Here is a 17,164-nt window from a genome sequence, read left to right on the forward strand (position 1 = left end):
AACTGTGAAAATTGTATAAAAGACCCTGATAGCCTCAGGTACAGATGGGTCTGGCCACCTTGTGTCTGAGCCATACAAGGTGGGGTCCCATAAAACAAGCGCCCAGCTTGTACCACCAACCTTCACTATGTTACTGAGGGGTCCAGGAGTCCCCAGGACCATCATGCGGTGTGAATTTTAATTCTCCAAATTAACTCTATGTGGGATTTCATGCTCTATTGGATAAATTCTTTAATTATTATTAGTCTCTTATACCACAATGTGCCTCTTTCCTCCCTGTAGCCCCAGTTGCTCCAGAAATCACTTCTGTGGAATATTTCAACAGTCTGTTATATATCAGTTGGACATATGGGGATGACACAACTGACCTCTCCCATTCTAGAATGCTACACTGGATGGTTGTTGCAGAAGGAAAGAAGAAAATTAAAAAGAGTGTATGTTTCTTTGAATCCCAATATTGAATGTCTAAACATTTATTTACATAAACTATTGAAAACCATTAAGCAAACATTTATTGAGACATTAAACAAATGTTTATATCCCAGTTGGCACTGTTTTAGGCTCTGGAGATAGGACAGTGAACGAAAATTAAATTCCTCCTTTCACAGAGCTATCTTCTAATCTTTAATAGTGAACTGTGACAGTTTTGACTGTTGATTTCATTTATATTTAAAGTTATGATCTGAGCTATTTCTTCAGGATGTCAAACATTTTCAAGAAAAGCACAGTCTATATATTTTAGTATTTTCTCCATATATCCCCAACACCTACATATTTGGGTACATTGGGAATACTGATTTTCTTTCTCCTCGTTTATTAAGCTTTTTGACACTGTATTAGTTAGGGTGCAGACTAAACTACTGTAACAAACAAACTAAAAAAGGTAGTGCTTCAAAGAAAAGTTTATGTCTCTCTCATGACAGCCCAGGATGAACAGGGCACCTCTGGTGTAAGGGATTATCCAGAGGTCCAGATGCTTTCTATCTTGTTGCTCCATCTGCCAGTGTGTGTAGGCTTCATCTGCATGGGTGAACCTGCACATTATTACATCCATATTCAAGCCTGCAGGAAGGGGAAAAGAGGATGAGGAAACCCAGCATTTCTGGGGTGTGAACTGAACTGTGAATTGCCCATGTGACTTCCACTTACAATCCATTGGCCAGAACTGTGTCACATGGTTCCCTCTGGCTATGGGGGAGACTGGGAAATACAGTCTTTAGTTAAGAAGGCAAGTGTCTATAGAAATGGCTAGGTTTCTTCTGAGTTTCTCAGCTAGGGCTTAGCAATGTACATATCAGTAGCAACCCAGCAATTGCCTTGTCTAAAGTTTGCTGTGAATATGAGGAAAAATATCAGAGTAATACCTATTCCAAATAAGAGGATTAATTGCCAAAATGTTCCGATACGTATTATGCATGTTTAGAGCTACCTTGCATTGTCAGTTGAGGAATTTATATCATTTTCAGAGGAAATAATGTATCTGTAAGGTTGTAATCAACTGTAGATTGCAGCACAGAACAGAGAGGGAATGTCTGCTGTAGTTTGGAGTGGTATTTAAGTTCAAGATCATTAGACATCTAAACATTTGATTTTGATGATCTTGCAGGTAACACGCAATGTCATGACTGCAATACTCAGCCTGCCTCCAGGAGATATCTACAATCTCTCAGTAACTGCTTGCACTGAAAGAGGGAGTAATACTTCCATGCTCCGCCTTGTCAAGCTTGGTAAGAAGAGTGTCCTGGGGGATGGGGGTGAAAATAATGATGTTGAGAGAACTAGTGTTTACATCTCTTGACTTATGGTGTTCTCAACTGAATGAAATAACAGGAAAACAGCTTACTCTCTTTTATGAGAGACATTTATACTACTAAAAGCATATGTCCAACTTAGTGTCACTAAGTTTCTGTGAATGGAATGTTTACTGTGCTGGGAGACAGGAGTGTTCACCATTCTTAGTAAAGTCTGAGGAACCAAGGAGTCTTAGGATTTTAGAGATGGAAGGACCTTTAGAAATTATCTAGTACAGTGTTCTTACCCTATTAGACATCATTCCCTTTCATATACGTATTATGTCATGCCTTCTTTAATATCTTAAATTGAAATTCATAGATAAAATAACTCACATATTGACTTTCTAAGTTGATAGAATGTCCTAACTCTAATATAAAATCAAGATAAAAGAAAAATAATTTATAAGAAAATAATACAGATTCTCCATACACATTTTTAGATACAGCTCTTCCAGAAGTCATAATGAAATTGTCTGATAACTACATATAATTAAAATTAATGTTTGAGTTTACAAGAAATAAAAGGATCAATAGTTCTTCTGTGCAAGAAATATAAAAATAAATGAAAGAACGAACAAATTCATACAAATTAATTATAAATAACTAAGCAAGCATAAATACAGGTGACTCCTAGAATAAAACCAGGATATAGGATAAGTAATAAGAGAGTAAACGTATTTGCATATGATGAGAGAAAGAGGGAAATAACCTTAATTAAAGTAGAGATGACATGCCAAGAATAATAATAGGCTGTGGATGAGGGAAAATGAGGAAAGTTTGATATTCTTGCAAAGGAGCTAGAACTTACTGTGTAGTGTTGTCAAAATAATTCTTTATATTATGAAATACAACTGGGAAGTGACACTATGTAACACAAAACACACCTTCTACCTTCTACATTCAGCAGTCTACCATGTATTTAGATATACATTTAGTTTCTGGTACTTAAATGGACCTCAGAGGTCATATCCTATAATGCGCAGCAGGCAAAACAGGAGGGATTGGCAAAAAGTTGTGTGGTAGACTCTTGGGGCAGATCAGTGAGAGAACAGCAACCCGAAAATAAATGCATTTCAGTATGCAATTTTCACAGCAGAGATCTCATCATTTTTATATTTTGAAAATTAAGAATATATAGAATGGCAATAAAAATATTTCCCAAACACTTAATGCGACTTGCTGACATCACTGTTTCAGATGTCTGCTAATTGATACTCGGTGTCTGAGTGTGTGCATAAGAGATTCACATCGTCTCTGTTATTACAGATGTTCACGGGTGCAGCTGTAAGTAAAGACTGATCCAGGGTATTTTATATGCAGCTTAAATACTAGGAGAAGCATTGTTGTCAATGGCGACCTTTAGAAAATTCTTAGAAACTCCCAAACAAAACAAAACACAATCTTTCATTAGTTTACCCACTAGTTGCGTTTCTCTATAATTCAATTCATAAAGCATTGTCTTAAATCTTTTTTGTCTCTTATTTGTCATAGCAAAAACTAAATTCTTGCACTGAAATCCTTTAAAATTTAGTAAGTAGTTGGAAATATATGATGTACTGGATAGAAACTATGGACAGAAAAACTAAATTACTGGGTAATTTTTAAATAACATCTTAATTCCATTTAAGTATCTTTCTTCATGACAACTTTCTTCTAAATCAATTTACTTAACTTCTTGAAAATATTTTGAGTAGTATTACATGGTAAAGTACTCGTCATTATATTTATGATGAATTTATTCTGGTGCAACATTAGAAAGTCATGTGGGATGTGAATATCAGATGATTTCTCTCTTTGGAACTTTCTTCATTGCAAGACATCTAGCATCTCTGAGCCCCAGCCTCAGTAGTCCAGTGAACTCCTCCCATTATGACTACTAAAAAAAATTCTGCAATTTTCCAAAAACCCTCAAGGGGGCGGTACTGCTCCTATTTAGAATCACAAGCCCCATTTAATCTTTCATGCACTGCAGGCACTCAGCTCTTCCCTAACAGCCTATACTTGAATTCTAGGAAGGTGGAGGTCATCAGCTTCCCACATTACATGATCTTTCTGTTAAGAAAAAAATAGCCTGCCCATCAATTTCTACCATTATCTCTAATTTTGTCCTCTGTATAAACAGTAGTTCAAAACTCATTTCCAGGTAACTTATGCCTTTCTTTCCCCAAGTTTTATCATTATAGGTAGCTATAAGTGTTTCTCAGGTCTTAGCTGCTTTCTCCAACTCATTTGGTTTGTTAGTCTCCCTTAAAGGGCAAGTTCAGAGGTGGTCTCACCAAAGTAGCCTTCAGTGGGCCTATTGTGTGCTTCACTGTCATTTTTATGTGACATTATGGATGATCTGTGAAACCTCAGGAGTATGGGTTAAAATCATGAACAATATAGTTATACTCATACTACATAGGAGTGTGAGTAAAAACCATGACAGTGTTCCAAACTTATCATGAGGTTTTGAATCTCTATGCCTCCCTGATAATAGACAGAACTACCTAAACTAGTTTAGAAAGTTCCTTTAAACTTTTCAAGAAGGGAAGTCAAGTTCCCATAGAAATTATTTCTAATGAATCGTAATCCTTAGAATCAGTAGGCTTTTCCTTGTTGGTATCTTAATGTTAGACAGAATATTGCCTCTATCTTGTTCCTCTCTAAAAACAACATAATATATATCTAATGTGCCTATCCTCAGCCTTTTTTTCCCCCCTGAAAATTAAATAATCTTACTTTCTATTCATTTGTCTAAGGGTCTATTTTCTGTCCTACTAATCACATCTTTGTGTTTTATAAGCTCTTTCAATTTTCTATAACACATAATGCCCTACCTACTGTAGATGCCCAATAGACACTTGAATTGAATTGAAACTACAGACTTCAAAGTTGAAAATAATATTACAGTTAATATTTAACCAAAACAAATTTCAGAGAAGTGAAAACATTTTGCTTTAGTAATAACTGAATTGCCATTATTTTTTCTTTCACAAAACTTATATTCTAGTTATTTTATGTTTCTTTACAACATTCATTTGGTATACATAGAAGTCAAATTAATTCTACTTTACAGAAAAACACAACGTTGGCACAAGATTTTCAGGACTTTTTGAATCAGAATGTCATTGTTAACCTAGGACCAAAACTGGTCAGACTAGCCCCAAGTTCAGTTTCTCTGTGATAGAAGCCATTTTGGAATGGCTGTACTTGCTGTCATGGAGGGGAGGAATTGCATCTGTGGAAGAAAACAGACTATCAATGAATCCAGTATAATATAAATTAATCCAAGATTGCATGTGCAAGGGTAGAGAGTCCTCAAAACAGTTGCCAAGAATTTTCAATTATTATGTCATCAATAAATATCTGTAAGCAGACATGTACCAATAGCGGTGCTGTTTGCAGGGCTTTGAGCCAATCATCCCATTAAGAATTTTAGGTTGCCAGAAGTTTCATGGTACTATGGTGATAAGTGATGACAGCTCCCTTTGGCAGTCAATACTAATGTCAGTCAAATTTGCACTAAGACTTGTCATTTTGCAAGAACTCATTGGTCTGCATGCACCTGTGGCTTCAACCAGCAACCAGGCATAACTTCTAGTCTTGGTGAATCTACCTGGACTCTGGGCAAATTTTAGAAGAATTTGATGTTTACATCAGAGAAACAGTTTTCCAATCTTAAAAAAAAAAAGAGAGAGAGAGAAAGAAAGGAAAAAGGAATAAGAAGTGTTGGACATATCACAAAATAGTTCTATGGTCATAGAATATCCATTTCTTTATTCATTTAACAAATATATACTGAGAGCATCCTAAGCACTGCTCAGATGCCAGTCTACTTGTAGTAATGAACCCAAGGGCTGTGTTCACTTTCCGGTCACAAGGAGCTTTTGATCTAGTGAAGGCGGAGATGGTAAAAAGTGCTTTACTTTTAAAAAGAGCACTAGAACTCCGTAGAGACTGGAGTGACCATGTAGTGAAAGTTTTCTCTGAGAAAGCAATGAGGAGAGATCTGCATAACAAGAAAGAATCAGCCATGAAAAGGTTGGGAAAGAGCATGCTAGGCAGAGGGAATAGGCAGAGGACAGATTAGATAGGACTTGTAAGGCATGGAGTTGAAGTTTTGTTTTGAGTGCAATTAGAAGCCATTTAGAGAATTTAAAATAAATACTCTGACATATTTAAAATAATCCCTCTGGTTGCTCAAGGGAGAAAGGAATGTTGGATCAACAATGAAGGTAAGGAGACCAATTAAGAGACTATTTGTCCTTAGCCTTAAAAATAGCATTGTAATTCAAATAAGTGCCATGGGAAATGATGGTAACTTCACTAAAGTGGTAGTAAGGGAGATGGAGAAAAGTGGACAGAATTCAGAAGCTATTTTGGAGGTTGTGTCCACAGGACTTTCTGATGGGGTGAAAATAGGAAAAGAGAGAAAGGAAAACTAAGAATGACCCCCAGGGTTTGCTCTTGAGCAACTAGGGTGGATGGTGATGCAATTCACTGAGACTGAAAAGACTGGAAAAACTGGAGGAAGAGTAAATTTGGGGTAAGGTGAGAATCAAAGATTCTTTCTTGGACGTTAAAGAATTGAGAGGACATCCAGGTGCAGTCGTCAAGTAAAGAGATTATTGATATATATGTCTGGAGATCAGGGGAGAATTCCAGGCTGGAAATATAAATTTGAGGGTGTCTGGATAAGATCACCAAGTGATCTTCAAGGAGAAATAGAGAAGAAAAGAGAAGAGAAGCTGTTGGTCTAGCCTGGAAGAACCACTCCAGCATTTAGAGATTGAGCAGAGGAGGAGGAGCCAGCAAGAGGGACTGGAAAGGAATAACCAATGAGGTCAGAGAAAGCCGCCATACAGGATGTGTACACCACCATTTTCAAACTTCTGCTTTATCTTTAACCCATAAATGGGTTCGGGCAGGTTCAAGAAAAGGAATCAGTTTACTTTAGTGCTGGGAGAGATTTCGAGAAAATTTAGTGCACTGTCCTTGTTTGAGCAAGCTGGAATCTAGAGAAATTTGACTCACTTTACACATTGCTGAGCCTGGGTCTAGAAACAGTGGTCCAGTCCTTTTATCCATTTGCTGCTTATGTTTTCCTGGATTTGGGGTGTATTTTCTTCTAAAAACTTCACTTTTCTGTTAACACATTTAACAGAGCAGGGAGGAACCTCACACCCATTCATGTGGCTTTCTGTTTCCTGTTTGGGAATTTGGGTATTAATGACATTGGCTTGATTTTCTTAATCTTACTCATGAGTGCTTGTATACAGATTGGAAATCTTTAAAACGTAATTTGACTATAGACAAGAAAGAATCAAGATACTTTTAGATGTTAGGAATTTGGGAGATGTTAGAATCTGTTCTCACTCTTTCTCCCTCCCTCTTTCTCTTATGATATTTCAGGAGACTACAAATAATTATATATATTTTGATGAAACATAATTTCTGACTTTGTAAAAGCCCAACCGTTACATGGTGCTGCCCTTCATGGTTTCACTCCAAGTTGTGAAAATTTGCTTATTCTTATGTTGGAGTCATTCAGTTTACAACTTGGGAAACTGTTGCTTGGTTATACGCAGTCCTTATTTTTGGTAAGAAGTGAGTTAGTGTTGTGAGTCATAGCTTCCTAAAACCTCAAGTACCTCTCCCTATCTACCCATGTGCTTTACTTGAATCTTCTCCTAGCAAGTGACTGACCTGTTATCCCCTTACCCCCACCAAAAAAAAGAAAAGAAAGGAGTTCACTGCGATAAGAATGTGAATAAATTGTGTCAAGGTAACAAAGAGAAAAGGCTAGGAGGATGTATGAATGAATGGGTGGAAAGGAGGGAGGAAGTAAGGAAGGAAAGAGTGTGCATATCCACACTGTGTATGTACATGCCACCAGTCAGTTCGAAAGAAGCTAATAAAATAAAAGTACTACATGTTTTAAAAATTAATTCATTCTGTCAGTCAACCAATATTTATTTGGCATTTACTATGTCCTACACACTAATCTAGCTGCTGAGGATACAGAAATGAACAAAACTGACAAAAAATGTCTTCCCTCATTCTAAAAGAGAAAAAGAAACAATAAACATACATGTAAGGGTGTCAAATGGTGATAAGTGTGATGGAGAGAAATGAAGCAGGAAAGGAGGAAGTGTTATGGGGTTTAGGGGTGCAATTTTTGTGGGGGGATAGGATAAGCTTCTCTGTGAAGGTGATATTTCAGTCAAAACCTGAAGAAGCCAAGCAGGTAACTGGGAGGAGATTCTGTAGGCAGAGGGAACCGCAGGTGCTGAACTCCAGAAGCAGCAGCATGCCTGACAAGTTGCAAGAAAAGTCAGGAAGGCATTGTGGCTGAAGTGGAGTGAACAGGAGGGACGGTAGTAGATAAGAGGGCAGAGAGGTAACAAGGGAACAGATGGTGTGGGATCATTGAAAAGACGTTTTACTCTGAGTGAATGATACTCCATTGGACGGCTCCAGCAGAGGAGTCACGTGACCTGACAAGTTTCACAAGATCACGTTGGTGAAACCAGACTTTTCCAGGGTTAGGGTAAAAGCAGACAACCAGTTAGATAAGATGACCATACATCCCAGTTGCCTTAGACACCATTTTACACCATACATCAGTTAAAGCTAGCAATCCTTTAGTAATCCTTTTCTTCCCCAAAGCGTTCCAGTTTAGACACTTGTGATAAATTATGTGGTTGCGTTAAAGTTAGGAGGCTATCCTGTCTATCCAGATAAGAGATTATACTTGCTTGGATCAAAGTGGTAGCCATCATGGTGATAAAAAGTGATCAGATTCAAAATAAATTTGAATGTAGAATGGAGCTGAGAGAATCGCTGATGGATTTAGATATTGTCTATGAATGAAAGAAAGGAGTCTTGGGAGATACCAAGATCTGGGGCCTAAGCAATCGAAAGAACACAGGTGCTATTTATTGACTTGCGGGGGAAGATCAGAAGTATAGGTTTGAATGTGTCATCCTTTGAAGGCACCTATTAAACATGAAAGAACAGACTGAGTAGGCAGCTAGATAAACGAGCTTGATTTCCAGGGAGACTCCAGGACCGGAAACATAAATTTGAGGGTAGTTAGGAAGCAGACTTGATGAGGTGATCAGGGAATGAATAAAGAAAAAAGAATTCTATCCAAGCACTAAGCTCTGGAGCATTTCAACTTTAAAAAGTGGAAGTGGTGAGGAGGAACCAGCCAAAGAGCCTGAGAAGGAGTGGCCAATGAAGTAGGAAGAAGCACAGAAAAGTGTGATGTCCTAAGAGCCAAGCAAATAAAGTGCTTGAATGAGTAGACAGTGGTCACCTTGTCAAGCCCACTGATAAGTCAAGTAAGATGAGGAAGAAGAACTGACTGCTGATCTTAGCAACTCAGAAGTCATTGGTGATTTGGGGAGGAGGCATTTAGGTTGTGGTGAGGAAGGTATACAATTAAAAGGAGTTCAAGAGAGAATGAAAGGAGAACATCTGAAGACGGATGGAATAACAAACTTTTTGAAGAATGTGATTATAAAGAGAGGAGAAAACGAGCAGAAGCTGAAGATAAAAGATTCCAAGAGTTCTTATGTGTTTGGTTGGTTTTTCTTTTGTTTTTCCTTTTCTTTCTTTTTCCTTTTAAGTGGTGGAAACAGCTTGTCCATGGGCTGATTCAACAGAGCAGGGAAAATTGATGAGGCAGGATACTTAGAGGTGAGACTTGTTAGAGTATGTCATTGAATGGGCCAGAGGAGATGGGAGCCAGGGTGCCAGTGGAGGGAGTGGTCTTGGACTGGGTGAATCTGTAGTAAGATAGCAAACAGCAGAGTATATGGACATTGATGGAGTAGGTGAGTAGAGTGGGAGTGATGATGAGAACTGTGGAAGGCTTCTTCTACTGACTTCTTATAAACACATGCATGTTCTTTAGGTTTGCAGAGGATCCTAATTGCTGTGCTTCTCCTCTTGTAGAGTCCTACATGACCAGCAGCCCCATGCAAGCATTAGTTTTTTGGATTAGGCTGCCGGGCATGTTACTGATCCATGGCTCCCTTCCCAGTCCTGAGACAACTGATACCTCTCCCCACTGTACGTCTCTCCTGTTTCTCACTGTGGTCTTCTGAGTTTCAATGCAATTTGCCAGCTGCTCGCATCCATGCCACACCACTTTAGCACTTCCTTAAAAACATTCCTTCTGCTTGCAATAAAGTGATTTGCATGTTTTGTAGGTTTCTCTTGAATATGTTAGAAGAATCTGGTTGATGGACACATAGGGCAGTGACTGTGGTGTCTGGCACTGATTTAAATACACAAGCAAGTGCCCTGGAAAAGTTGCTCTTCTGAGCAAAGGAACTTTTCAGGAGGCCTCATCATCCCCCGTTATATGGGAATAAATGCAAAACACCCACACTTTTAGGGAAGAAACAGCTGTAGGAAAGACCCTTCACTAGGATCCCGGTTCTTGCTCTCACAGCCAAATTGTGTTATCTAAGGAAAGTGACTCAGGCCTTCTAAATTTCAATTACTTCATCTATAAAATGAGGGTCTGGATTTAATGATCTTTAATGTTCTTTCCCGTTTAGAATTTGGTTCATCCCTGAGTTCAGAGTAAGGACAACAGAGTAAGGATACAATAAGAGTAGTGATCTTTTTCGAAGAATTGCACAATATATAACTTCTAACTAAATAAAAATGCAAGTAAAAACACATATTCCTGGAACCAAAGAAGGAGGAAGTCAGATGTTTTGTTTTGAAACTAAGTAAAGTTAAATAAGAGCTTTCTCTAAAAAAGTTCTCCTTATCTTTAGTTACTTGAGCTAGTAAAACCACAAACACATCCAGTGATTCACAGAAGAGGGTCTTACACTTGCTGTCATCAAGCCGTAAAGAAATTATTTAAAATGGAATGGAAATGATGAATATTTCTAATTCCTGAGAAAATTTTATGTTTTGGATAAGAAAAAGATCTAGTTTTAATTAATGCTAACTACTTGTCTGAATATTTTTTCTATTTCCCAATGTTATTTTTAAATGCTCCAATTGCTTATTACCTGTATCTACAAAAATAATCTCCCTAAGTCAATAAGAGAATAGGTTTAACAAACTTTGGGTCTAACAAAGACTTTTGTTGTTTAGTATACATTTTCCTCTTCTTAATTTTGTTGCATATCCATCTTAACTCACCCTGAATAATTTCTCTACCTCGTTTTTTTCCTTTCAAATATACTTTCTTTTACAGATGTTGTTTTTGGCCACGTTGAACATAATTTATGCAGCTTACACTGTTTAAGTCACAGATGTTTTCTTTAGCTGAATTGAATATGTTATATGGCTTATACTGCTTAAGGTAGAACTGCCTGAATTGAGGAAAATAAAAATAGATTTAAAAGACTTACTATGATATAGATGTTAAAGACCAGCTTTTGTACATGAAGAGGATACTAGCAAATTGCTGTCAGTGAGGCTGAGGATTGAAATGGATTTTGCTATGTTGATAATTTTTTGCCATGTTTTTTCTATTGAATTTCCCTTATCACAAATGTCACCCATTTGTAAAATGACACCAAGTTTAGAGGTATAAAATATAAACAGAATGAAACTAGCTGGCCCTTATGGATATAATCTTGACCTCATTAACATCATTCTATTGCCAGATAAACTAATGGGTCACATTAAAGCAAGAAACAATGTAATAACTGTCAGAGAAAGATGGATTTTGGACAGTAAATACATTCTGTTCTGCTCCAAGGCTGAATATTACACCTGACTCCCTTTGGAATTCCCGAGGAAAGGAAGAGATTTGCTGCCAGAGCAGAGAATGAGAATCAGACACTAGCTCATACTTCACCCAAGGTCACCTTCACTCCCGGGAGATCCTGGGCAACAGCTTGAGCCTCTCATAATCCAATCTAAATTAAATAGTAGGGATAGCCTTACAGCTTTCCAGTCTGCGCATGTTCTGCGCATGGTATTTGATTTCCTTATAAAATTAGGTTGAATTCCCAACTCAAATAGAAGAGGCATTGAAAGGGAAAGAGGAGAAGGAAAGCAAGAGAGCCAAATAGTTGATTATAACGCCAGCAATATTAGAAAGCGCTTAGAGTATTTAAAAGCAAACATCCCTGTATCTACACTTCATTTTGTAAAAACAGTATGTTCACCTCCTTTCCCCATACCCGTAAGTTCTTACATCAAATATCATGGCCTCTGAAATTATTTTAAACAAAAGGAAACCTGACATTATAGAGCAGGGGAATTTTGAAGAAGTTAAGATTTAAAATGTCATTTAGAGGGATAGAAATAATAAGCAGAAGATGTTCTATGACTAAGATCTACATGGCTCTTTACACTGCAAAGTGTTTTTTGTGTACATTGTCTTAAAGCTCATTTACTTTTCATAACATTCTTGAGGTCTTCGTATCCCTCCCCTTTATGAGCTAGACTGTATTCGATATTTTGAATAGTAAGAGACGATTAGTTTCCAGGGCTGCCATAACAAAATATCACAGATTGGGTGGCTTAATCAACAGAAATTTATTATCTCACAGTTCTGGAGGCCAAAAGTCCAAGAGCAAGGTGTCAGAAGATTTGCTTTCTCCTGAGGCCTCTCCCCTCGGCCTACAGACGGCCAGCTTCCAGCTGTGTCCTCTATTGGTCTTTTCTCTGTGGCTGTTCATCCTTGATGTCTCTGTTTCCCCAATTTCCTCTTCTTATAAGGACACCAGTCAGAGTGGATTAGGGCCCAATCTATGGCCTCATTTTAACTTAATCACCTCTTGAAAGGCCCCATCTCCAAGTATAGTCACATATTTTAGGTACTGGGGGTTAGGACTTCAACATATGAATTTGGAGGAAAACAGTTCAGGCCACAACAAAGACAGAGACCAATCAAAAGGCTTTTGCGTGTGGTCATGTTCTCGCTCATATGAAATTGCCTAAACAATATTCAACCATTACCCACTTTTAGTCCTGTTCTTGAGGATGGAAACACAAATCGTCTAAGCCATCCTAGGCTGTGGAGCTGAGCTGACTTCACCTTCTCATGAGAGGAGGTAGACAGCAAAATCGGGGCCTCTCCAACCAACTTCTGCCAAGAATTTCCAGACTCCTGCTCTGAAATGTTCTAACCCACTACTGTACAATTGGAATGTAATGAGAGCCACATATGTAATTTTAAATTTTCTAACATCCACCTTTCAAAATAGTCAGAAGAAATAGGTGAAATCAAGTTTAAAATACTTTATTTAACCGAATATATCCAAAATAGTATAATTCTAACATGTAATCAATACAAAGAATTATTAATGGGATATTTTTATTTTTTTTTCATGCTAAGTCTTCAATATCCAGTCTGTATTTTACTCTTGCACCACCTCTCAGTTTAGACCAGCCGCATTTCAAGTGCTCAGTAGCTACCTGTGGCTAGTGGCTACTGTTTTGGGCAATACAGTTCAAACACTTTAATACATTCCATGGGGCAGCTGTTGTCTTGAGTAGGTAAATTTAATTATAAGTCTCTCTCAATCCAATTATATCTGCACTTATGAAATATTATAATAACTTTGTTTCCTTTGAAATAGCAGAGTAAAATTTCTCCCTAGCATATCTAGGGAAATATATCTATCACAAAGTTCCTAAACAGTCTTCAAGCAGGTGATTTGTATATGTTATGCATTGACCTACAGAGCAGATAGGCACGTGTCTTTCAGAAAAGGATGTAGTGATAATGGTACAGTCACCTCGGAATAATCTATTGCCCCAATATAACACCTGAAAAGAAAAATTTGTTACATGGCTGTTAGAGGTACCAGACCCTTTGGAGATTTTCCTGAGGATCTATTTATCACCTAGATCTACATTTTCAGCCAGACCAAAAAAACCTTCCCCACTCCAGTATCCAAGTCATATTCCTTAGACTACTGAGAACACTTATGATTAATGACAGTCTTTGACTCTGCCACCAAAATATGATGATTTTACCAACATGATCATGACAAAAAGGCAGAGAACATAAAAGTTCAATCCCAGTGTGTATGGCATTTCCTGATGCTTAACTCTTAACACCTCAGGTTAATGAATCTTGACTTATGTTTTGAATCGGTCAATAGATCAGACTTGTTGAGTACTTACAGGTGGCTAGTTCAAGGTGAAGACAAAATGAAGTATAACATATAGCCCCCATTCTTAAGAAACTAGTAGGATCTAATAGAGTCAGGACTTCACTCACATAGAACAAATAGGAAATTGTTAAGGGCAATAGATGGCCAGAGAAGGGATAGACCATCAAAAGACAGAGTCATCAGATAAGGTTTCAAGGAGAAGATAAGACTTTTCTTGACATTAGGATGATCAGAGTAGAAGAAAGAGTACACTGAGGAGAAATAGGTGAGTGGAGAAAGAGTACTGCTTGTATTATGGTCAGCGAGAAGACAGCTTTAACAGGGGCAGCATGTCCTTGCAGCAAGGAGGGTGGTGAAGCTAGATGGGTAGCATGTGGCCAATGTAAGATCTTTAAAACTTGGCGTATTTGTATTTGACATTATAGACATTGATCATCATAGATCATTGCACAGATAGGCTCTAATATGAGCAAAGTGGTGTTTTAAGATGATTTAAGCCCTCATTGACAAAATGAAGAGAGAACCAATTAGAGGCGAGAAGGAGTAAGAGACTGTTGTAATGATCAATGAGTGTGGTGACAAAAGCCTGGACATGCAATTTAATAAGAAGAATAAATTAAAGGAAGAGATGACAAGAATTCTTTAAAGATATGTTATCTTGGATGGAGAAGCAAGAGGAGAATCTCAAAATTGTCAGCCTAGACATTGAAAGAATGGTGGTGCTCATGAGAGCATCAAGAGTAGTTGGAAAGTAGAATTGACTTGCGAGAAGGCAAGGACTCCAGGTTCCGTTTTGACCATATGGAGTGTGAAGTACTAGTGAGATATTTGAGGTAGCACAGATGGTAGGTGATCGGAAATACGTGTGTAAAGAGTCAGATATGGAGATTAGGATTTGGGCAATGTTCATACTGGATAGTTAAACTTATTTTTATCTACCCACTGAGAGGAAAAATACAGATATCCTAGGGATTCAAATCATAGTCCAGGAGACTCTCTGAGGAGCAATTCTGTCGTGTGTGTTTTTAAAAGGGAAATAGCCCAGGCTCAGCCTAACAAATCATCCATGTCTACCCCAGACAACCTCATACCTTCTTCCAAAGATCCAAGCTCTACACAAGTCAGAATCACTGGAAGACTCATTCTCTGGCTCATAATCCTGTTAGTGACAATTATGTAGGATGTGGGAAATGAAAGAGGACCCCTATGTTTCATCAAGAGTCTTCCTCAGAGAGGAAGTGAGACAATACAATGTCTAGAGGAGTGGACAATTCATTGCAAATGGGAAAGGGGTCCTGATATCTATTGTGAGTTATGCTTGCCCAAGACTAGCTCATCTCTTTCCTCCTTCAGCTCTTCTGCCTAACCTTGTCAAGTTACCTCTGGAAAGAAAAATGCTTCTTTTTTCATTGGACACAAATTTAGATCACCTGCGGTAAATCATGTCAAGAATGATTATGACATTCTTCTTGGTTCTGGACAGGTCCATGATGATGATATTCTAGAAAGAAGGTCTAAGCCTTCCCACACAAAGACATATACCTGTCAAGGGAGTGAAATGGCCTCCAGAGCTTTTTCAAGTACTGTTAAAAGCCAGGAGCTGGAGAACAGACTTGGGAGGGTGGGGCAAATAAAAAGAAATCCAAATAACAAGCAAACAGTGTGGGTAGTTGTCCGACAGAGACATGCAGGTGGACATAGTATGCTGTCATGTGAAACTGCAAGATATGATATGTCCAAACAAGCAATGTCAAGGATATCTGACAGCAGGTAACAGGGACCTTGGCTCAAGAACTTAGGTTCAGGCATAGCTCTTTGCATCCTGGAGGAACTGGAGGGAAAAGCAACACTCAAAATACAAGGGCAGAGGGAGGGGACCAGGATAGACTCAGAAATAGGGGAACAACACAACAGACCACTTCCTAGAACTGGGGACCAGGCAGGGGTTTGGTCTCAAGCCAACAAGTCGAATGAACTCAATTACTGGAAATGAGTATGATGGGGCACAGGCAGCATGGCTTACTTGACTAATGGATTCATTTATTGATCAAGATTAAATGCCTAAAAGAATAAGACAAAGAAAATCAGTCCTCTAACATTTTATTAACCATCCAGTCTCCTTCCATCAATCCTTGTCTTTTCTTTCTTTCTTTCTTTCTTTTCTTTCTTTCTTTCTTTCTTTCTTTCTTTCTTTCTTTCTTTCTTTCTTTTTTTTGTTTTTGGTGAGGAAGATTGGCCCTGAGCTAACATCTGTTGCCAATCTTCCTCTTCTTGCTTGAGGAAGATTGTCTCTGAGCTAGCTAAAATCTGTGCCAATCTTCCTCTACTTTTTGTATGTGGGATGCCACCGCAGCATGGCTTGATGAGTGTAGGTCTGCACCCAGGATCCGAAACTGAAAACCTTGAGCCACGGAAGCAGAGCACACGAACTTAACCACTGTGCCACCGGGCCAGCCCCTCAATCCTTTTCTTACAAAATCATATTATCTATTTAGCTTACCCTTCTTAATTTTGACTAAATTTTCAAGAATCTATTCCTTGGACTAAATTATTCCAAAGAGTCTCCAGAGACAGGAAGACAGGTTGTTGGCTGAGTACCAGACGGAATCTGGGAGCATGCCACTTTCATTTTTCTCAGTATTTTAAGTACAGATTTTGCTTCTCAGTCAGAAAATTCCATATTATCAGGGTAATGCTAACTCCAGTGCAGATAACACAAAAACTATTAATAGATTATATCTATAATAAAGCTGAAGTAAAAAACAGAAGTGTTCCAAAAAGAGAAGTATAAAGTGGAAGGGAGAAAAAAGGCAAAATATTTCGCCTTCCAAGTTAGATGACTGACTTTGTGAAAGGACATATTTCAAAAGCAATGTAAAATCTTTATGATGCTTTTAACTATCTCTGTTTGGACTTCTTGCCTATTTTATCCTGCTGATTAGTGAAAGGAGAAAGAAGATGTTAAATTAAATTAAATTTTAAAAACTTTTTCTTTGCTCAGAACCCGCTCCTCCAAAATCACTCTTTGCAGTGAACAAAACCCAAACTTCAGTGACTTTGCTGTGGGTGGAAGAGGGAGTAGCTGATTTCTTCAAAGTTTTCTGTCAACAAGTCGGCTCTACTCAGGAAACAAAACTGCAGGTACTGTAAGTCTTGATTTTCCTTTTCTGAGTTAATTTTGATAAGGCTAATTATCTCAGCAAAATGAAAATCTTCTATTTGTTTGAATTATAGAAAATTAAAACTGTTCATTTGTGCTTTTGTGTTTCAATGATAGAA

The 17,164-nt window shown here is 38.0% G+C and overlaps 1 protein-coding gene across 2 annotated transcripts in view; it reads left to right on the forward strand.

The window, feature by feature from the left end:
* PTPRO (protein tyrosine phosphatase receptor type O) overlaps window positions 1-17,164 on the forward strand; it is a 222,172-nt gene that overhangs the window by 159,598 nt on the left and 45,410 nt on the right. For both annotated transcript variants that reach the window (XM_008515607.2, XM_008515605.2), the window contains exons 11-13: window positions 283-434; window positions 1,607-1,727; window positions 16,887-17,026. In XM_008515607.2, the coding sequence (XP_008513829.2) occupies window positions 283-434; window positions 1,607-1,727; window positions 16,887-17,026 (413 nt within the window). The remainder of the gene's footprint in view (window positions 1-282; window positions 435-1,606; window positions 1,728-16,886; window positions 17,027-17,164) is intronic.

The sequence above is a fragment of the Equus przewalskii genome, chromosome 5 (assembly GCF_037783145.1).
Source record: "Equus przewalskii isolate Varuska chromosome 5, EquPr2, whole genome shotgun sequence".
In the NCBI taxonomy this organism is placed as follows: domain Eukaryota; kingdom Metazoa; phylum Chordata; class Mammalia; order Perissodactyla; family Equidae; genus Equus; species Equus przewalskii.